Below are 23,973 nucleotides of genomic sequence, written 5' to 3' on the forward strand. Positions count from 1 at the left end.
TTATATATATAATTATATATATATTTATAATTATTAAATATTTCATGCTCTACCGACTGATGCCAAGCAGGAGGCTAATCGTTATTTAACTATAAAAAAATAATGTGACAGAAATATAGAGATGAATACAGAAATGTAGAGCATGAAATATTTTAATAATTATAAAAATCAGGTCGTCGTTTTTTATAGGATACATTCTCACTTTAGTACGACATGTTCTTGTCATCATACATTAATGGGCTCATACAGGAGCTTATAAAAATAATACTGATAATTTATTAATATATATATATATATATATATATATATATATATATATATATATATATATATATGGTACTTATCCTATAGTATTGAGGAATAAAAATAAATCGCACACCATAAACAATTTGATACATATATTAACAAATATTGCAAAAAATAAATCAGAGCAAAAAATATATAGAGCGACAAAAAATATATAATATAAGATAAAACAATAATCGAAATCAATAAAATATCACAGGCTAAATACTATTCTTTAAATTTTATAGCACGAAACGTTACCATGTGCTTTTATTTTCATGATCATATGCATTTATTTGCATGTAGCTGCGATATCAGCTTGCCAATACCTGTCGACTTGGACAATTCTATTTTGAATAGATTTTTAGGTCAGCATGATAAATTGACAAACTAGTAATCCAAATATATATATTAAATTCTATAGTATCTAATAGATTTCTTTGTAATAAATATATATTTTATCTCAGGGTGCGAGATTCGGCACCTGAAGGAATAAATAGAGCAATTCATCTAGTGAATCAGAGCTACAATAAACTATTGCAAATTATATTGCAGAAATTAATGATCATATGAATATGTATTAACAGCCTAGATTTTATACTTCTTTGATTGATAGATCTTCCAATATATGAATTGATTTGTTACTTTTCTAATAAAATACCTTTTATACTAGTGGTTAGTGGTAGAGTAGCTAATTTTGTTTTTTCTTTTAGACGTTGAAATATGTCTGTTTGTATGAGGCTACATTGTGAACCATTATCTACTAATGCTTGAACCTTCATTCAATATATTTCGATATTGATATATGCTTGCATTTGGATATCGGGTAGCCTGCTTTCTTTCTCAGTTTCTTCTAACAAAATTTCCGGTAAATCATTTCTGAAGGTGGTGTATGATGACTGTTGAAATATCTTGCTTTTCTTTGTTTGTTTCATTGGGGCTTGTAGGCGTTATATCGGGGGTATCATATAGTCCTGGTTTATTATCTGTAGCTTTCTGTATATCTGGTGGCGGGTTGTTGGTTGTTGGGTTCTGTGTTTTTTGTTGGTTTAATCCTGTTGCATGTGCTAATGTATAATTTGTACTTATTTGTTGAGGTGGCGGTTTGTAATTTCTGTTATAATTATTCTGAGTGTATCCATTACTTGAGTTTAATCGATCATGGCCATCATAATAATTTCTGCGAGTATTCTGATATGTGTAATGATTAGTTGTGCGATTTTGAAAATTTTTACTTTTCCAGTTACTATTTTGTTTGTGCTCATAGCGGCGTTCAAATTGAGGGGCAGATCGGGAGCGATCATATGATACCGGTTCATAGTTTTGGCTGGTATACTGATTACTTTTTGAATTATGTTGATTCTGTGTGTACCTTTGGTCTGATCGGTGGTTTGACATTGCCATCACAGACTGTATGCCATATAGATGATTTATTAGTTGCTTGCAATCAGTAATGGGTTGGGTTGCGAGTGCCATTCTAACTTGATACGGTAGCTTCTTTAAAATAATACTCACTAATGCCGATTCGTTAATGGGCTCGCTCAGTTGAGAATTTTTGAACTTTAGGGCAGTGACGAAAGTGGTACATGCACCGTCTAAATTAGGGTTGAAATCGCATGATATGATATCCGCTAGCACGTCCAACTGTTTACTTCTGCTCCAATACTGTTCCAGGAAGACAGCTATAAACTCATCCAATGATGTAAACTCATGGGCTCTACTCCGAAAAAACATCAGGGGTTCGCCAATTAATAAACTAGTCAAACGAAGACGCCACATACTCCAAGAGGTAGGTGCAAGAGTTTGTACTAATTTTATCTGATCAATGAATGGTTGAGGTTGCAAATGGCGATCAGTATTATCAAATTTACCCAGTCCCTGCAATATACTATGTGAATTAATGTTATCTGCTTGAATTCCATGAGGTCGTTGTTGGATATCATTTTCTAATACTGTTATTTTCTCCTGTGCCATCTGCCATTGACTATTATTTGTAATTTTATAAGCATTCACTTCTTGATCTAGTTGAGTCAGAGTGGATTTTTGAATTAGTAGAGTTCCATTTAAAGCCTTACAGGTTTCTGTGTTCTGATTGATACTACCTTGCAGTTGGTTCATTTTTGTAGACATATTAATTTGTTTATTTTGTATATCTATAATACTATTGATATTTTTATCAACTGTAGTTGCTAAATTTTGATTGGCGATGGTAATTTCTTTTTTGATTTCCTGTTGGCAATCGGCTTTAATGCTAGTTGTTATATCCTGAATAGGTGTAGTGATTTGTGTGGTTAAGTTATCTATCCTTTTGTTTAGTTCACAGGTAACCGTATCCAACCTTTCCGATAATCCTGCCGTAACTTTATCCTGACTTTCCCTCTGTAGATTTATCATTGCTTTTAACTCTTCTCTATGATTCTCTACTTTACTCTCAATAGTATCTAACCGCCGTTCTACTGATTGTATGGGGTCTGCTGTCTCCTTCATACCCTGTTCCACTGTTTGTTTATTTGCCTCTTTAATTGCAGCATTCTCTTTTTTAATTTCCTGCATCATGTTATCCATTGTGTTTTGTAACATAATATTGAACATACTGCTAGTTTGTTCCATTATTACCCTTTTAAATGGATCCAGCTCTGTGACTGAAAATATACTTTGTTTGCTCAGATGTGACTCGGCCTCTGGAGATGCGGGTTCTGCAGGCTGCTCCTCGCCCCCTTCGAAGTTGATCTCTGCTATCCGCTGATTCAACGGTGTGTCAGTGGCATCAATTCGAGTGGATGATAGAGGTTGCAGACCTTGTGGATCGAAAACTATCGACCCGACACTTCCTGGTTCCCTTTCTTGTGGCGTATTGGCATCTACCATGGTGGGGTTTGATGTGCTGGGAGTCGACAAAGTGGGATCTGTACAACTGCCATACCTATATGAAACTTCAGAGTTTGCGGGAGTGTGGTTCATTATGTCAATATGATAAATGCTAATTAAAAAAGTGATGAATAATATGCAAAAATGTTTAAAAGACACAAACCAGAACTTACAGTGAAACAGTTATATGCAAAGTGTTTGGATAACCCGAAATAAGGTATTATACTTAAGTTTTTTATAATGCTCTATTGCTCCAATATTTGAATGTTGATTCCTGACTAGCCCACAGACTGGTTTATAATACTCTCCAACCGGTTTATATACAAAAATTATCAATCTCTGACTAGATAAATTTGAACGGTTTAGGCCCATAAAATATAATATCTCTTTCTATAAAATATATTTTCTACAATAATAATAATATAAAATTTTCTTTGAAACATATAATTTCTCCTCATTTAAAGCTATTGTCCCCAAAAAGTAATACTCTATTGCCTGTTTTCCTCAATAAAATTCTTGTTCTATTATCTATCCACAACAAATTTCAATATGACTAGACTTGTCTTAAGTTATTATCATCAATATAGGTCTTGACTTAATTTCAATAATTATTTAATGAGCTCAGCTCTCATCATCAGCCCCACGTTGGGCGCCAAGTTCTTGTGTCACGTTATTTTTTTATAGTTAAATAACGATTAGCCTCCTGCTTGGCATCAGTCGGTAGAGCATGAAATATTTTAATAATTATAAAAATCAGGTCGTGTTTTTTTATAGGATACAGTCTCACTTTAGTACGACATGTTCTTGTCATCATACATTAATGGGCTCATACAGGAGCTTATAAAAATAATACTGATAATTTATTAAAAAAAAATATATATATGGTACTTATCCTATAGTATTGAGGAATAAAAATAAATCGCACACCATAAACAATTTGATACATATATTAACAAATATTGCAAAAAATAAATCAGAGCAAAAAATATATAGAGCGACAAAAAATATATAATATAAGATAAAACAATAATCGAAATCAATAAAATATCACAGGCTAAATACTATTCTTTAAATTTTATAGCACGAAACGTTACCATGTGCTTTTATTTTTATGATCATATGCATTTATTTGCATGTAGCTGCGATATCAGCTTGCCAATACCTGTCGACTTGGACAATTCTATTTTGAATAGATTTTTAGGTCAGCATGATAAATTGACAAACTAGTAATCCAAATATATATATTAAATTCTATAGTATCTAATAGATTTCTTTGTAATAAATATATATTTTATCTCAGGGTGCGAGATTCGGCACCTGAAGGAATAAATAGAGCAATTCATCTAGTGAATCAGAGCTACAATAAACTATTGCAAATTATATTGCAGAAATTAATGATCATATGAATATGTATTAACAGCCTAGATTTTATACTTCTTTGATTGATAGATCTTCCAATATATGAATTGATTTGTTACTTTCTAATAAAATACCTTTTATACTAGTGGTTAGTGGTAGAGTAGCTAATTTTGTTTTTTCTTTTAGACGTTGAAATATGTCTGTTTGTATGAGGCTACATTGTGAACCATTATCTACTAATGCTTGAACCTTCATTCAATATATTTCGATATTGATATATGCTTGCATTTGGATATCGGGTAGCCTGCTTTCTTTCTCAGTTTCTTCTAACAAAATTTCCGGTAAATCATTTCTGAAGGTGGTGTATGATGACTGTTGAAATATCTTGCTTTTCTTTGTTTGTTTCATTGGGGCTTGTAGGCGTTATATCGGGGGTATCATATAGTCCTGGTTTATTATCTGTAGCTTTCTGTATATCTGGTGGCGGGTTGTTGGTTGTTGGGTTCTGTGTTTTTTGTTGGTTTAATCCTGTTGCATGTGCTAATGTATAATTTGTACTTATTTGTTGAGGTGGCGGTTTGTAATTTCTGTTATAATTATTCTGAGTGTATCCATTACTTGAGTTTAATCGATCATGGCCATCATAATAATTTCTGCGAGTATTCTGATATGTGTAATGATTAGTTGTGCGATTTTGAAAATTTTTACTTTTCCAGTTACTATTTTGTTTGTGCTCATAGCGGCGTTCAAATTGAGGGGCAGATCGGGAGCGATCATATGATACCGGTTCATAGTTTTGGCTGGTATACTGATTACTTTTTGAATTATGTTGATTCTGTGTGTACCTTTGGTCTGATCGGTGGTTTGACATTGCCATCACAGACTGTATGCCATATAGATGATTTATTAGTTGCTTGCAATCAGTAATGGGTTGGGTTGCGAGTGCCATTCTAACTTGATACGGTAGCTTCTTTAAAATAATACTCACTAATGCCGATTCGTTAATGGGCTCGCTCAGTTGAGAATTTTTGAACTTTAGGGCAGTGACGAAAGTGGTACATGCACCGTCTAAATTAGGGTTGAAATCGCATGATATGATATCCGCTAGCACGTCCAACTGTTTACTTCTGCTCCAATACTGTTCCAGGAAGACAGCTATAAACTCATCCAATGATGTAAACTCATGGGCTCTACTCCGAAAAAACATCAGGGGTTCGCCAATTAATAAACTAGTCAAACGAAGACGCCACATACTCCAAGAGGTAGGTGCAAGAGTTTGTACTAATTTTATCTGATCAATGAATGGTTGAGGTTGCAAATGGCGATCAGTATTATCAAATTTACCCAGTCCCTGCAATATACTATGTGAATTAATGTTATCTGCTTGAATTCCATGAGGTCGTTGTTGGATATCATTTTCTAATACTGTTATTTTCTCCTGTGCCATCTGCCATTGACTATTATTTGTAATTTTATAAGCATTCACTTCTTGATCTAGTTGAGTCAGAGTGGATTTTTGAATTAGTAGAGTTCCATTTAAAGCCTTACAGGTTTCTGTGTTCTGATTGATACTACCTTGCAGTTGGTTCATTTTTGTAGACATATTAATTTGTTTATTTTGTATATCTATAATACTATTGATATTTTTATCAACTGTAGTTGCTAAATTTTGATTGGCGATGGTAATTTCTTTTTGATTTCCTGTTGGCAATCGGCTTTAATGCTAGTTGTTATATCCTGAATAGGTGTAGTGATTTGTGTGGTTAAGTTATCTATCCTTTTGTTTAGTTCACAGGTAACCGTATCCAACCTTTCCGATAATCCTGCCGTAACTTTATCCTGACTTTCCCTCTGTAGATTTATCATTGCTTTTAACTCTTCTCTATGATTCTCTACTTTACTCTCAATAGTATCTAACCGCCGTTCTACTGATTGTATGGCGTCTGCTGTCTCCTTCATACCCTGTTCCACTGTTTGTTTATTTGCCTCTTTAATTGCAGCATTCTCTTTTTTAATTTCCTGCATCATGTTATCCATTGTGTTTTGTAACATAATATTGAACATACTGCTAGTTTGTTCCATTATTACCCTTTTAAATGGATCTAGCTCTGTGACTGAAAATATACTTTGTTTGCTCAGATGTGACTCGGCCTCTGGAGATGCGGGTTCTGCAGGCTGCTCCTCGCCCCCTTCGAAGTTGATCTCTGCTATCCGCTGATTCAACGGTGTGTCAGTGGCATCGATTCGAGTGGATGATAGAGGTTGCAGACCTTGTGGATCGAAAACTATCGACCCGACACTTCCTGGTTCCCTTTCTTGTGGCGTATTGGCATCTACCATGGTGGGGTTTGATGTGCTGGGAGTCGACAAAGTGGGATCTGTACAACTGCCATACCTATATGAAACTTCAGAGTTTGCGGGAGTGTGGTTCATTATGTCAATATGATAAATGCTAATTAAAAAAGTGATGAATAATATGCAAAAATGTTTAAAAGACACAAACCAGAACTTACAGTGAAACAGTTATATGCAAAGTGTTTGGATAACCCGAAATAAGGTATTTATACTTAAGTTTTTTATAATGCTCTATTGCTCCAATATTTGAATGTTGATTCCTGACTAGCCCACAGACTGGTTTATAATACTCTCCAACCGGTTTATATACAAAAATTATCAATCTCTGACTAGATAAATTTGAACGGTTTAGGCCCATAAAATATAATATCTCTTTCTATAAAATATATTTTCTACAATAATAATAATATAAAATTTTCTTTGAAACATATAATTTCTCCTCATTTAAAGCTATTGTCCCCAAAAAGTAATACTCTATTGCCTGTTTTCCTCAATAAAATTCTTGTTCTATTATCTATCCACAACAAATTTCAATATGACTAGACTTGTCTTAAGTTATTATCATCAATATAGGTCTTGACTTAATTTCAATAATTATTTAATGAGCTCAGCTCTCATCATCAGCCCCACGTTGGGCGCCAAGTTCTTGTGTCACGTTATTTTTTTATAGTTGAATAACGATTAGCCTCCTGCTTGGCATCAGTCGGTAGAGCATGAAATATTTTAATAATTATAAAAATCAGGTCGTAGTTTTCTATAGGATACAGTCTTACTTAAGTACAACATGTTCTTGTCATCATTCATTAATGGGCTCATACAGGAGCTTATAAAAATAATACTGATAATTTATTAAAAAAAATATATATATGGTACTTATCCTATAGTATTGAGGAATAAAAATAAATCGCACACCATAAACAATTTGATACATATATTAACAAATATTGCAAAAAATAAATCAGAGCAAAAAATATATAGAGCAACAAAAAATATATAATATAAGATAAAACAATAATCGAAATCAATAAAATATCACAGGCTAAATACTATTCTTTAAATTTTATAGCATGAAACGTTACCATGTGCTTTTATTTTTATGATCATATGCATTTATTTGCATGTAGCTGCGATATCAGCTTGCCAATACCTGTCGACTTGGACAATTCTATTTTGAATAGATTTTTAGGTCAGCATGATAAATTGACAAACTAGTAATCCAAATATATATATATATATTAAATTCTATAGTATCTAATAGATTTCTTTGTAATAAATATATATTTTATCTCAGGGTGCGAGATTCAGCACCTGAAGGAATAAATAGAGCAATTCATCTAGTGAATCAGAGCTACAATAAACTATCGCAAATTATATTGCAGAAATTAATGATCATATGAATATGTATTAACAGCCTAGATTTTATACTTCTTTGATTGATAGATCTTCCGATATATGAATTGATTCATTACTTTTCTAATAAAATACCTTTCATACTACATTTACTTGCGCAAGTATTTTTTACCAAAATCTTAATTTATAAGAAAACCCTTTTGATGAGCTAGCTTTGATTCTTATGTAATTTCGAAGCACTGAGGGTGCCCTATCACTATTTCAATATTTTTCACTCATGTGTCGGAATTTTCTTATGAGCTGCTGATGTCGATCCAACTCCTGGTGGTCCTGGATTATTGTAGCCGGAGTCGTCTCTTCCAAGGGGTTACAAAATTATTTAAAAATGACTTTTGCTTTATAAGAGCATCACAAAGTCTTATAAGAAATTTAGTTATTCAATTTAACTTTGAATTATTACAAGATATAGCAAGGTATTATGCTCTATAATTTTTAGTGACCTCTCATGGTGGCAGTTGGCAGGCGAGTGTGTTTCTCATTTCTCAATTTTTACAATTCTCATTTCCGATTTCTAAATTTACATAAAATTTGAATATTCTATTCCTCCGCCATTCAAGGCTCAAATAGACTGTACTAAAATATTAAATTATTACTTATGTTATATATTTAATAATTTCTTTGCCTTTGGGCCATATCCAAAACATAGACTATACAACAATTTTTTACAAATTCTTATTATTTGTAGAAATTTATACAAATATATTTGAATCGGCTCACTATTGCTGCCTATCAATTGCCACTATTTGTTTGGTACATGCAAATTATTACAGTATTCATGCGCCCAGTAACCTCCTACTTCCTTAATACATTTAATTATTTTTGTTGGGGTTTTTAAATATGCTCTTTACATGCTAAGTAATTTTTTATAGGTTATTAGTTGTTTCATACATTACAATAATTAGCCACGTGAGACCTTTAGTTCCTCAAATTGCATACTGTTTTGCCACAATAAATTTCTGCCAAGGTGTTTGGTCAGATTTTACGTTGTATGGCTTGGTCGATTGTTAGGTCGCCGATCAGTAAATATTTATGCCTAGCCTCAATTTTCAATATTTTATATAATATTATATATTAGCAAAATTTATTTCCATTCCTCTTAGGCTGTTGTACAGTTTAGCCAGGACGTCTGATATTATCTAATCTTTACGTTATCTCTTTGGCGATATTAGCCAATTACTTCACTTAGACCTATAAATATTTCAGCTAGGGATTTTTATTTATCAATCCAAATTAAATATGTTACAATATATATATTATATATATATATATATATATATATATAGATATATATATATATATATATATTATATATATATATATATATATAGATATATATATATATATATATATATATATATATATATTTGTAGCACTTGACAGAAAACACTTTAAAGTTTTATAATGTAAATATAAACAGGATACACATGACATGGATAGATTAAAAATACTGAAAAACTTACATTTAAATGAGAATTTTCGGGGGCTGGGCCCCCTTTGTCAATTAACCAGAAAGTGAAGTTGTGCAGATTTGAACATTCCAATGGTCATGACCACAGAGACGCGGTAGAGATGTTGTGTAGACCATAGAGCACAGACGAACGGTGGTGCACTGATTGAAGGAGCATTATGGGATTAGTTGGTGGGCCATGATGGGTTATTTCAAGTGGGAGATTTCAAATTTGAGTGGGTTATGGATAAGGAAAGGTGTAGATTATGAATTGATAGAAAAGAGGAGATTTAAAACTAGAAATCTGAAATGAAGTAGAATAAAATTAGAAAATGGAATTATAGAATTGAATTAGAATTAAATTTATTTTTATTTTTATTGAAAATTCATTATATATTTGATAGCTGTGAAATTTCTTATATATGATGAAATTTATTCCAATTTTATTGGACAGTTGGTGTAGAGTTGATAGTTATGGTACTATTGCTGTCTGTTAAGACCAGGACTGGAAGCAGCTCCAAGCACCCAAATAAAAGCCAATTCTTTTGTCTTGACATCTATGGAGGGGGCTGTGGGAGGGAGAGTGGCAAGGACTTTGACTTAGAAGCATTGGTCAAAGTTCTGTTGTGCTCAGTGCCATGGGTGGGGATGGGTGGGGAAGTATTATTTTTAAAGGAAGCCCTGTGATTGTTGATCCAGAGGTTTAGGGCAGTGGTGGTTTCACCTATGTAGAAGGCAGGACAGAGGTTGCAGGAAAGGAGGTAGATGCAATTTTTGGAGATGCAATTACGGGATTGATGGATTTGATGGGTGTAGTTGGTGATAGGACTGGTAAAGGAAATGGAAGGATCAGTGGTAGGGCAGGTTTTACAGCAGGGGCGTTTGCAGGGTATGGTACCAGGTGGAGTTGGGATTTCATCAGAGGTGAGTGATTGGTTTTTATTAAAAATTCTTTTGAGGTTGGGAGGCTGCTTGTAAATGAGGGTGGGTGGTTGCTGGAAAAGGTGTTTATTAGAGGGATTGGAGGAGACGACATGGAACAGATATTTAAGGACAGGCTTGAGGTTTTTGATTCCAGGGAAGTAGAAAGTACAGAGCTTTGGAGTTTGTGGGATTTGGGAATTTTTTTGTAGTTGGATTAGTGTCTGTTTTGGAGGAGATTTGTTTCTGTAACAACCTTTCAGGATAGTTACATTTCAGGAGGGATTGGTGGAGTTTTTTGAGTTACTGGTCAAGGTGGTGGGGATCACTGCAATTTTTTTGGCCTCGGATTGAGAGGGAACATGGGAGGGATCTTTTGATGTGGTAGGGATGGCAACTCTCAAAGTGTAGGAACTGTCGAGTGTGGGTGGATTTGGTGAAAGTATTGGTGGATAAGGCATTGGAGTTGGAAAGGATTATGTTGACATCTAGGATGTTGATGAAGGATTCAGAGATATTCCAGGTGGAGGAGACAGAGTAGTTGGAGTTGAGTTGATTGAGGAAGTGGGAGAGGGTATCATGTACATGAGGCCATATGAGGAATATGTCATCAATGAAACGGAGCCATATCAGGGGGGATAGGGTTTGTTTGGAAAGGAAATCCTGTTCAAGGAGGCCCATGAACAGGTTTGCATAGGATGGTGCCATCCTGGTGCCCATGGCTGTACCCTGAGTCTGAAGATAATATTTATCTTCAAACCTGAAGGCATTGCTTGTGAGCACCAGTTTTGCAAGGTTTACTAGAAAGGTGGTTGAAGGGGTGGAGTGTGTGGGAGGTGAGGAGAGGAAATGCTCAAGGGATTTTAAGCCTTCAGAATGGGGGATGGATGTGTAGAGGGAGGCCACATCAATGGTAACAAGGAGGAGTTGTTGATCAGTTGGAAGGGTTGTGTTTCTTAGGATATCTATGAAGTGGAAGGAGTCTGAGATGAGAGTGTAGGGAGGCAACAATGGGTTGGAGGTGAAAATCAACAAGGGCAGATATTCGTTCTGTTGGGCTATTTATGCTTGAAACAATGGGACGACCAGGATTGCCTTCTTTATGGATTTTTGGAAGAAGATAGAAGTGTGGTGTGTTGGGAGTGTCTGGTGAAAGGATGTTGATGTCTGAGTCCGAGAGGCCTTCAGATGGACCATATTGCATCAGAAATTTAAAGACTTTCTTTTAGACTCGTGGAGTAGGGTCAGAAGGCAGGAACTGATACTGTTCGGGATTGGTGGGTTGCTAGTTGGCTTCTTTGATGTAATCAGTGGTGTTCAGTAAGACTATGGTTGAGCTTTTGTCAGCTTTCGTGATGAAAATACTACGGTCAGAGCAAAGGTCTTTGATGGATTTGAACTTTTGAGGTGTGAGGTTGGGGGTTGGAGTGAGGGATTCAATGAATTTTCTAGAGCTGACTTTGTTGAGGAGTGAATTGCAGAAGATTTCAACAGGGTGGTTGGCTGGGAGAGACTTGGGTTCACGATTGGATTTTAGGGCAAACTTTTTGATGATTTGGTCAGAAGTAGTCGAGGGGGGAGGGCAAGAAGGGTCAGAGGTGTTGTTGCCACTGAAGTATACTTGCCATCTGAAATATCTAGTGAAGTGAACAGTATCAGAGAGAAGGTTGATGGCATTGAGTTTGGGAGTTGTGGCAAAAGAGAGACCCTTGTTGAGGACTAATTCATCTGTAGGTGAAAGGTTTCTCGAGGATAGGTTGAGGACAGTGGGATTTTCAACGTTTTCTTGATGGATTGAAGGTGATGTAGGTTGTTGGGGCAAACGTTTGGGTAACGTTTTCCTTACCCAATCCAAACCCTCTACCAAACACCTTTTCCAGCAACCACCAACCCTCATTTACAAGCAGCCTCCCAACCTCAAAAGAATTTTTAATAAAAACCAATCACTCACCTCTGATGAAATCCCAACTCCACCTGGTACCCTACCTTGCAAACGCCCCCGCTGTAAAACCTGCCCTATCACTGATCCTTCCATTTCCTTTACCAGTCCTATCACCAACTACACCCATCAAATCCATCAATCCAGTAATTGCATCTCCAAAAATTGCATCTACCTCCTTTCCTGCAACTTCTGATAATTTGAACATCTGCCACTTACTGTTCAAGAATCAGCGAGGATCACACAAGTCACTGTAATTGAAGTGGAAAATATGATCAAGAGTAGCATCAAAACCAGGAAGGCACCAGGGTTTGATCTCATAACTGGAGATGTATTGAAACAGCTTCCAAGGAAGGCTCTCTTGAAGCTTACATTCCTCATAAATACATCTTTTAGGCTGAGATATGTCCCAGATTACTGGAAAGTTGCAGAAGTCATAATGATTTTAAAGCCTGGAAAAGCACCACATGATGCTACATCTTAGGCCAATCTCTCTCTTACCTGTAATCTCAAAACTATTTGAAAAACTGCTCTTGAAAAGATTAAAGCCAATTATAGAGAGTAAGAAGTTGATACCAAAACATCAATTTGGATTTAGAGAGAAACACACCACCATAGAGCAAGTCTACAGAATCACCAATTTAATTGAGATGGCACTTGAAGAGAAGAAAATTTGTAGTGCAGTATTCCTGGATGTTGCCCAAGCATTTGATAAGGTGTGGCATAGAGGCCTATTAGCAAAATTGAGAACTATGCTTCCAATTGAATACACTGCAATATTGGAGTCATATTTAGTGGGAAGATATTTCAGAGTCAAGCAGGAAGACGCCTATTATTCAGAGCTAGAAGAAATTTGAGCAGGAGTACCTCAAGGTAGTGTTCTTGGGCCAATTCTATATCTACTGTTTACTAGCGATCTACCTGAGTTGGAAAATGATACAGTGGCAACATTTGCTGATGACATGGCTGTACTAACTCTGGGCGACAGCAGTCAGGAATCTATGAGGAAACTTCAAGATGCTGCTGATGAAATCTCCAGTTGGGCTAAACTGTGGAAAATCAAAGTGAATGAGACCAAGTATGTCCAAGTCAACTTCACAAACAGAAAATGTGAGCAAATTCCCCTAGCCATCAGTGGGAAACCTGTTCCATTTGCTAATGAGGCCAAATACCTAGGCATGACTCTGGATGCAAGGTTGCATTGGAAAGCACATGTGAAGAAGAAGAGAGAAGAACTAGGTATCAGATATAGAAGAATATACAGGTTGATAGGCCGAAATTCTGCTCTTTCAACTTACAACAAGATCCTCATCTACAAGCAAATCCTGAAACCAATATGGATGTATGGAATCCAACTCTGGGGCTGTGCCAGCAAGAGCAATGTCAATGTAATCCAATGATTCCAGAACAAAGTTTTGAGGAACATCATTGATGCTCCAAGATTCAGCCGAAACGCCGACATTCACAGAGACCTGGAGGTGGAGTTCGTTGCAACAGAGATTGGGCGCTTCGCATGCAAGCATGCAGACAGGATCCAAAGGCATGAAAATGAAGAAGTCGCTCAGCTACTTAACAACACACATATGCTGCGCAGATTGAAGCGGAACAAACCCTTTAAGTTTTGTGGTGCTGTGGAGTGGAAGTGTCAAAAGCAGAGCAGTGTTGATAGTGTGAATGTGTATATTATAATACATGATACTTTATTTATATATAATACTATTATTATCTTTTGTTAATTTTAATACTTCGCACTATGGTAGAACAGGATAGCTTTAGTAAAAAACGACATAGTTCAATCTTTGGAAAGGCAGTAAAAAATAACAAACCTCCATCGTTTATTTAACATACACAAAAACAGCTGTTGTCATTGCCAACATAGGAAAAACAGTGTATTTTAATTTGAACGTATAATATAAAATAATAGTTCAATAATATCAACTCACCATTATTTTCTAACACCTTCCCTCGTTCAAAGTTTAATATACTCATCCAATGACTCTGGCCTCTGGCGGTCTTCTTACGATCTCCCAGGTATCTTGCATCTGCAGGGCTTTCAGTTCCTCTTCATCAGCTGTTTTCCACTTTTCAGCATCTGGTCCATTTATGGCTTCTTGGAAATTTGATGGAATTTTCTTCTTGTAACTGGAATGGACCACACTGCAACATGGACATTGTTTCTTGAGCTGCGTACACATATTCGCGCTTCCAACCAGCACCGAGCACGCTCCTCCCTCGTACCGCCCTCGTACCACCATCAAACCACAGTCGCACCGCCCATGCACCCATCATGAACGTTATGGAAGATGTTAGATCTTCTCGCGTTCCCCGGTCGAACGACTCTTGCTCTCCGGTCGATCATCAATCGCTCTGCTGGAGTGATGTTCGGTTGCGGAGCAGAGCGAAAGTCTGTATGCACCTTTGGGTATACACTCGCGATTTGATCTTCTCAATGTAGGTTCTTCTTCAGCCAATTGTGGTTGTAAGGCATCGTTTTCCTCTTCTGCTTCAACTGCTTATAGTTGTGAGGCATCTTCATTTTCTTCTTATGCTTCAATCAAGTGTAGTTGTAGTTCATCTTTGTTTTCTTCTTCTTGTACATTAGGTTCATCAATAGTTTCTTCCTTCCCTTGCTTTGGATTTTCTTCATGGTAGCAATCAAGCTGGTCTTCTTCTTCGGTTTCATCTTCATCAGATTTTCTCTCTTGATTTTCACGAATGCAAGTCTCACAAGTTTCATTACTCTTACCTAACATGTCTTCAATTTGTTCAATTTTCTCTTTGTGAAGATGACCTAAACGATCATGCCATAAATTTGTAGATACATGGAAAACATTTATGCTGTCATGGTTGTTTGCTTCTTCTCTTTCTCTTATCTCCTCTATAGATGCACTACCCCTGGTCGTAACATAGTACAGAAAACCAACTCTATGACCCTGGAAAACATCTTCATCAACATCTAGAATTTTTGCAAAACCATTATTTCGTATGATAGTCATCTAACCGTCTTTCACAAATTAGGTTATCTTGAAGATCAGGAACATAGAGAACATCACTTAATTCTAAGTCATAACTACCACATTCATTGAACATGTGAATAAGAATGGATCCTTTGCCTTCAATACGAATACTTTTTCCATTTCCAACAGTCACTGAGCCAAGTTCTGATGAAAAATTGATGAATAAGTCCTTCCATGGAGTCATGTGATCTGATGCTGCTGAGTCTAAAATCCAAATACCATCATTCTCATGTTTTTGTTTCCTTTGTGTGCACAAAGCCTTATATCCTCTGGAAACTGCAGACACAGCACTCTTCTTCTCTTCTGTTGAATGTTGAACTTTTTTAGGAGTTGACACTGGTAATGATGTGCAATTCTTTGCAATGTGGCCTTCTTTTCCACAACTGAAGCTGATGAATCGTTTCTGTGGATAGTTCTTCTTCACTTGTTTCTTGGATTTGAAGTTCTCACTATTCAAATTTATCTTATTTTGGAAAGATACAGGAGGTGATTTGTTGAACCCTTTCTTCACTTTCAGTGCCCTAGCTTCATTTTCCCTGCCTTCATATCATTCTTCATTTGTTTCTCTTCAAGGAGTAATTGTGATCTGACAAATTTTGAAGTTCAGTCACCATCATTGATTCTGTATACACTTCTAATAAATTCAGCATATGTATCCCGTGGAAGACCCATAAAATAAAATGCTTTTTCAATATTCACCATTTCTTTTAGAAAAATAACTTTCTGGAAAATGTCATATGTTGTGCATACTTCTTCGAGAGCTTCCCACATATCCTTTGCAGATTCGAGATGGATGATATCATCCAGGAACGAGTCTTCAACATGCTCTATGATAATAGCTCTTGCTTGTTGATTTATTCTTGTTCTTCGTTTTATTTCACTCTGGGGAAAAGCTGTTTCATCCTCAATCTCACGTTCTACGTCGTACTTATCAATATGTACATATGGGTACATAAACCTTCTATTGCATCCCAAACACCTTTTCTCAATAGGTGAGCTTCTAGCTTAACTGTCCATATTTCATAATTTTCGGTATTGAGGTACGGTATACTTACGCGAGTCTTCTCTTCTGCCATTGTAATTGTGGATTGCATACTTCTTCTTGCTTTCACACAATCTACAAATGTTCATAAAACAAAACTTCTTCAAGCATAAAATTATTTCACAACCGTTTACTCGTAGCCGTTCTTCAGTTTTTAGGTCAACTCACTGACCATCTAATCCAGTCATTTTTAGTCTTGAGAACTTCAGTACACTTTATCGAAAACTTCATCCAAAGCTCAATTAAACATTTTTAAGTCTCATAATCTGTTAATTTTAATAGGTACTTCGCACTACAGTAGAACAGGATAGCTTTAGTGAAAAACTATATGTAGTTCAATCTTTGGAAAGGCAGTAAAAAATAACAAACCTCCATCGTTTATTTAACATACACAAAAACAGCTGTTGTCATTGCCAACATAGGAAAAACAGTGTATTTTAATTTGAATGTATAATATAAAATAATAGTTCAATAATATCAACTCACTATTATTTTCTAACAGTTACTTGCTAGAAGTAGTAGTCCTGGTGAGAACTACCTATCTTATTAATATTTAACCCATTATAATAATAGGAGAAAATTGCTCATTAGTCTTTTTAGACTAGATTGCAATGGGATTTGAAGAAAAAAACTCACCTCTGATGAAATCCCAACTCCACCTGGTACCCTACCCTGCAAACGCCCCCGCTGTAAAACCTGCCCTATCACTGATCCTTCCATTTCTTTACCAGTCCTATCACCAACTACACCCATCAAATCCATCAATCCAGTAATGAATGTCAATGTCAACAAAAAACTTTTCATCATCTGTGTTTATTATTCAAGAATCAAAACATTCATAATAATATCATCTTATTTTCATTTGAGAGAATAAAAAAGTATAAACTCAACCTCCCACATTAATACATAATTGAACATAATCATTTAGGTTATTTAGACAAATTAGAATGAAAAATAAAAATATTTGGACAATTTCCTGATATTCAGATTACCTCAGATTTGCTAGAGTAGCAAATCGGTCTTGAAAACCGATTTCGAGCCGGAAAAGTCTCATTTTCGGCCCTAGGTGCGAAATATACTATTTCTAAGAAAAGAGAAATAAACAAAAATAAGTTTTTCTTGATGAATATTATTCGTCTCGTGAGATCAGCTGAGGAATAACCCACACATGCACTCGTTCACTCACTCCCATTACGGTATCGACAGACGACAAAATTTCCAGCTGTTTTTCTAAGTATGTATTCATCCTTTTAATGTCCTTCAGCGAGTGTTATCCCAGGGTTGAGACCTAGTGCAATTGAATCTTCATATCATAAACCTACTTTGTTTCCAAATTTCGTGAGAATCGTTAGAGCCGGTCACATACAGATAATTATATAAAAATCTAAACAGAAATTGTTTGTTTAATATTATAGGATTTCAATTTCGAGTGGGGGCAACAGTGACATATTTTTAAAACTGACAATAAGGGGAGTCCGTAATCGTATGTTACTCCATGTTAACATTTGTACCTTTTTCTCAGGATCTATTATAGATAGAGACCTGCATTTTTTTTTGTTTTAAAGCTTACTACCATTCTAATATTTTGTGTGTATAAAATCAATATAGAGGAAAAACTAGATTTTCTAAAATTAAAATACAAAAACTCTAAAATTTTGAATCTGAAAACATGGCTGATTTTTTTTCCAATGATAATATCAGCTATTACATAGAAACATACACACAAAATAAACTTATTGGTCAGTATAATATGCCATAAAAATTTCAGCATCCTATCTCTAACAGAAGCTGAGAAAAAGGTACATGAAGTTGAAAAAATCACATTTTGAGAAAAATGTGAAAGAAAGCAAATACAAGGTGAATTATCATTACTCACGTTTTTTAGTAGTTACCAGCACTGTAGGATGGGTTTTCAGGGTCTTCTTCCTCTTCAAAAACCATCTCCAGTCGTTTCTTAGCAAGGCTTTGCTTCTGACAAACCATTTTCTGGTAATCTGCAACAGCTTTATCACCCTTACGTATCTGCTCCCTGTCCAGATTTCTCAAGGCAATGAGGGTATTTCTTCCTGGATTCACATTCATCTCCTCCAAAAGGTATATTTTTGCCATATGTCCATCATTATACCTGCTCACAGCTTCATAAACACCAAAATGTAGGGTGGAAACCTCACCAAAAGTCTTTTTAGGTAGAATGGTCCAAATTACATTGTTGAGACTCTCATTTGGGTTCTGGGTTTTCCCCTTTGTGAATTTTTCTAATAGCTCAGGTTTGGCCAAATCGTGAAAAATGGAGTGTATTTCAGACATTACAATCTGAGGCAAGTGGAAATGTTTATTGTGATCATATGGCTCACCAGTCTTAGCTGCCAGATTGTACTTACACCATGTGGTGTCAGAGTCAGGACATAGTTGGTGCTGAGGATTATCATTATTTGAAGATATATGGAAATATGTAGCCCAAATTGCTCTTTTCATATTTGGAACACTGTCTGTATTCCTTCTGATGGCTAAACCATAGAAAAGTTGGATTTTATGGATAGCCTCATCTGTCAGTCTTTTTTTTCCTTCTAAACTTTTACCATCAGACAATTTTCTACCTTGAGCCTTCAGTTTCCTCAATCTTGTTCCCATTCTTTTCTCAATATGTCCAATGCTTTCTAGTTGCGTTACTGGAACATCAGGACCATATGGTAGAGCATTACTCACTGCTTGGAAAGCTTTTGTGTCTCCATCTCCTAAATATTCAGTATACCTCACATTGTAAAAAATTTCTGACCTTTGGAACATTTCAACTGCACCAGCTACTTCCATGCCACCAATTACACCCAAATAGTTGGCTTTACAATTGTCCAAGTGAGCATTCTTCAACCTATCAGGGCATCTACAATATTTCGACTTTATTGATACATCCAAAACTTTTCCAGTATCCACTGAAGTCAGAGAAACAATACCATTCAGAGAAGTATGTCCCCTTTTTGCCAGGAACCGTCTACTGCAATACAAAGATCTCTATTTTCAGTTACAGAAACAACTTCTTGCACTGCATTTGACATAGATATTTCACACACTTTCTTACTAACAGTCCCAATGTACGTTTCATGGTCATTGTACCTATTTGGTGGTAGTGCCAAATTCATTAGTCCACAAAATAATTTAGCAGCAGTTTCTCCCTTACCTATAGCTCTGAAACCTAATATTCACATCATAAAAAACTTTGTCCACTGTATTTTCATCATTGATTACAATTTTCTCACAATTTATTGTTTCTGTTTTCGTTTCACAGTTTGTACAAGATATTTTTATCCTACATGCAAGTCCTATCAGATGTTTTTTTTCAAAAGTCAAATTTTAATGGCAAGTACTACAGCTCTCAGTTTCTCCTAGAGTTTTGAAAAACGTATCTAAATTGATGATGATATACTCAAATGTATTGTCCTCAATTCTATTATCATATTCAAGAATCTTATCAGAGAGTTTTTCATTTGATCTTGATACCTTGGCACTTGATGATGATGGAGTTGGAGCAGCTGGAGTCAATGTCGGTTGTTTTGACAACGGTTTTCTTTTGAAGCCTGCTTTCATTTTCTTGAAAACTCTTTGACTTCGACACATTTTATCACTTCAAAAATGTAAACTTCACTAACTATCCAACAGAAAATAATTATCTCAAAGCAAGTTGATCATAATTTCATAACCTATTCATGACTTTGCCTAGAATTATATTAGTAAACAAACCACAGCTGTCTAGATACTAACCTGAAACAGCTGAACAACTAATAGAGGCAGTCATTTTGCCAATATAATGGAATGAATAATAATAATATTCAACATTGATAATGAATTAATAATAATAATAATAATAATATAATAATAATAAATAATAATAATAATAATAATAATAAAATAATAATAAAAAAATATAAAATAAAATATTATTAAAATATTATTTTATTATATAAATAATAATAATAATAATAATAATTAATTATTAATAATATTATTATGAATTAATAATAATTGAATGATAATAATATTCAACATTGATAATGAATTAGAAGAATTATAAAAATGACTGAGGAATTCAAGAAATTGGAATTTTTAGCATGGACATTCAATTTTTAAACATGAAATAGATATATTTCTAGTTGTCCCAGAGCTTCTGTTCATATCTCATTGGAAAGCGCAAGATTCAAATATTAATATTCACACAAGAACCAAAAATTGATTTCTTTTTAAATTTTTGACTACGGACTCCGTTAGTGATGAAGGACCTTGAAATATGCCATCCCTTCAAAATTCAAGATAATTAGAGCATTAATGACAGAGATATAAAAAACTGTCCAATAGAAGAAAAGAATTCTAAAAATAAGGGGCGTTTAAATTAGTCAAGTTTACTTCATTCAAGTCTTGTATAAAATTGATGTATTCTGAAAACTTGAGGCCAAGTTTACAAGAACAGGAACTTGAATCCACTAGGCCTATAGGCCTATATGGTACCTACCAATAGATGGAGGTATGATGATGACTTTTGAATTCAACTTGAATCTTGAAGGTAAGGTACAACTAAAAAGAAAAGTACAGTCTCTATATAACAAAGTCGATTATCCCGAGAAAAAATTCGCTGCCGAGAGGTATTCGTTATTGAGAGGTTCTGTCAAGAAAACTGCCACGATCCTATGGATCTTAAAATATTGTATCACGGCGGTAAATAAATGAATTTGGTACATGAAACATATCATCGCGAACGTAGGAGGTAGGGTAACTATTAGGCCAATATTAATATGGAAATTTGAAAATTGATGCTGTCGATAAAAAACTTGTTTTTGAATATTTGAAGAACGTAATAATTAAGTAACTCACCAATTTATTTCTAGAAAGCTTGATTTGTACTATTAGTAGAGTTTAATCAAAGTACATATTCTGTAGCAATATTTTTCAACTTTTTACACTACTATTAGATGGAATGCAAAATACGGTTATTTTGTCAATATCTTCACTATAATAACTTAAATTTCCTATTTTTTGTTTTATATTTGAAAAGTGAGTAATATCGGTTGAATTTTGCATTTGAATAAAACATCATGTTTGATAAACGACTCACATTTATTCAAACAGTCGGACATGTCTGGTACACTATTTTTCAGTTTTAATCCTTGCCTGATAATTTTGAAAGTCTCTAGAGCTTCTTGATCTGACGGATTCTTCTCCTCAGGTTCGTCACAGTCATCATCATCATCATCATCATCATCATCATAGTCAGTTCAAAGGATTGCAATGTGTGACAAAAGCAAGAATGGGAAAAAAGTCCAGTCGTTCACCTGCCTGGTCTACAATAATGAACCCATCGACAAAAGACAAAAGACATAGAAGAATGGCGCAAATTGATATGGAGAGCCCACCCCAAATGACATGGGAAAATGATGATGAAACACTTTATGAACTAATAAAAAGGGAATTGGATAAAATATTAATTTTATTTCAACTTGAAAGCTCTTGGAATTCAATTTCCAGTAGCTTGCATTCAATTTCCGACATGTGTTTCACCCTCTATTGCTCTATTGACTGTCTACCACTCTATATCTTCTTCCTTCTTCCTACCTGAATTGCCATTATTTTTAGTCTATTGACCTTTCTGCTGAAACTAAAGAATTCCTTGAAAATGACCATCTGCTTCCTATACACACTACACTTTGTATGTTGAAGTCGAGAGAAAACTTTGTTGTTGAGAGGTCCGAGATTCGTTAGAGGTAAATAAGCAGCAAAAACTCTAGAATGTCATGGGACCAGGTAAAAATTCGTTGTGTAGAGGATTTCGTTAAGTAGAGGTTCGTTATAGAGAGGTTCGACTGTATTATGCAAGAAAAATATGAAAATTAAGAGGAAAGCATTGTAATTAATAGTAGATTTTTCAATTTATGATTATATACTTTTGAGGTTATAAAACCTTTAATTCAAGTAAAATTGACTCTAAGTTATAAAAATAGCCAATTTCACTCAAACGTTGAAAAAACTTGCATTGAAGTAAACGTGACTAAAGTGAACCCTACTTAAGCGGCGTCCCGAAACGCCGCTAAGGAATTGAACATTATGTTATGAAGATCGATCACGACCATATTAACTGCAAGCTTAATAATACTAGTAGCTCTGTGAACAGTAGACCTCGCGCTCAGTGTAGTTACATTGACCTGTTGTTATGTTTTCTCAAAAATTAATAAATAATTTATCAATTTAAAATGTCTAGAAAAAATCCTAAATAAACATAGAGCATTCTGTCCTATCGTACCGTGACGTGTCGTCCCGGAATGTGAGTGTGAGCGCTGTTATCAGGTCTGGCTGCAACTGTCTACAACGTTGATGGAAAGATACATTTTCAAGATGTTCCATGTCTTTGAACGGGTAGTATTATAGTCAACTGTCTACTAACGTTGATGGAAAGATACATTTCCAAGATGTTCGATGTTTTTGAACAGGTAGTATTATAGTCCACTAGACAGCTGATTTATGATGAATAATTCTATAGTCTGATTTTTACTTTCCTTGCCCTATTACCATAGGTACGGTAAGGAAAGTATTGCTTTCCGAAAAAAATTAAGGTACCCCAATTTCCAAATTTCTATACGTTTCAAGGTCCCCTGAGTCCAAAAAAGTGTTTTTTGGGTATTGGTCTGTATGTGTGTGTGTGTGCGTGTGTGTGTGTGTGTGTGTGTGTGTGTGTGTGTGTGTGTGTGGTGTGTGTGTGTGTGTGTGTGTGTATGAGTGTATGTGCGTCTGTGTACACGATATCTCATCTCCCAATTGACGGAATGACTTGAAATTTGGAACTTAAGGTCCTTCCCCTATAAGGATCCGACACGAACAATTTCGATCAAATGCAATTCAAGATGGCGGCTAAAATGGTGAAAATGTTGTCAAAAACAGGGTTTTTAGCGATTTTCTCGAAAACGGCTCCAACGATTTCGATCAAATTTATACCTAAAATAGTCATTTATAAGCTCTACTAGCCGTCAGGCTCGCTTCGCTCGCCATATCCGTCTAGCCAGGGGGCTCCGCCCCCTGGACCCCCGACTGGATCGTCCAAGAATGAAATCAGCAGGCTCGCTTCGCTCACCTGCATTTTTCATTTGAGCATTTTTATCATATGTTAGGACAATCCAGTCGGGGGTCCAGACTAAACGGATATGGCGAGCGAATCGAGCCTGACTGCTAGTAATATAATATTCCCAGGATTGAAGTAGCAGTGCCCAATCAATTTCTTCAATCAATCTTCAACTTGGTGCCAACCTAACAAAGACAACTCAACTTAATGCCAACCTGACAAAATTATTAATTT

The 23,973-nt window shown here is 35.2% G+C and overlaps 1 protein-coding gene across 1 annotated transcript; it reads right to left on the bottom strand.

Moving 5' to 3' along the window:
- Positions 1-11,699: 11,699 nt before the first annotated feature.
- LOC120352687 lies at positions 11,700-17,411 on the bottom strand. Its single transcript, XM_039434414.1, has 2 exons — positions 17,280-17,411; positions 11,700-12,596 (listed from the first exon to the last, which is right to left on the bottom strand). The coding sequence occupies exon 2, from the start codon at positions 12,540-12,542 to the stop codon at positions 11,931-11,933; it is 612 nt and encodes a 203-aa protein (XP_039290348.1). The 5' UTR covers positions 12,543-12,596; positions 17,280-17,411; the 3' UTR covers positions 11,700-11,930.
- Positions 17,412-23,973: the final 6,562 nt, after the last annotated feature.

The sequence above is a fragment of the Nilaparvata lugens genome, chromosome 8, assembly GCF_014356525.2.
Source record: "Nilaparvata lugens isolate BPH chromosome 8, ASM1435652v1, whole genome shotgun sequence".
NCBI lineage: Eukaryota > Metazoa > Arthropoda > Insecta > Hemiptera > Delphacidae > Nilaparvata > Nilaparvata lugens.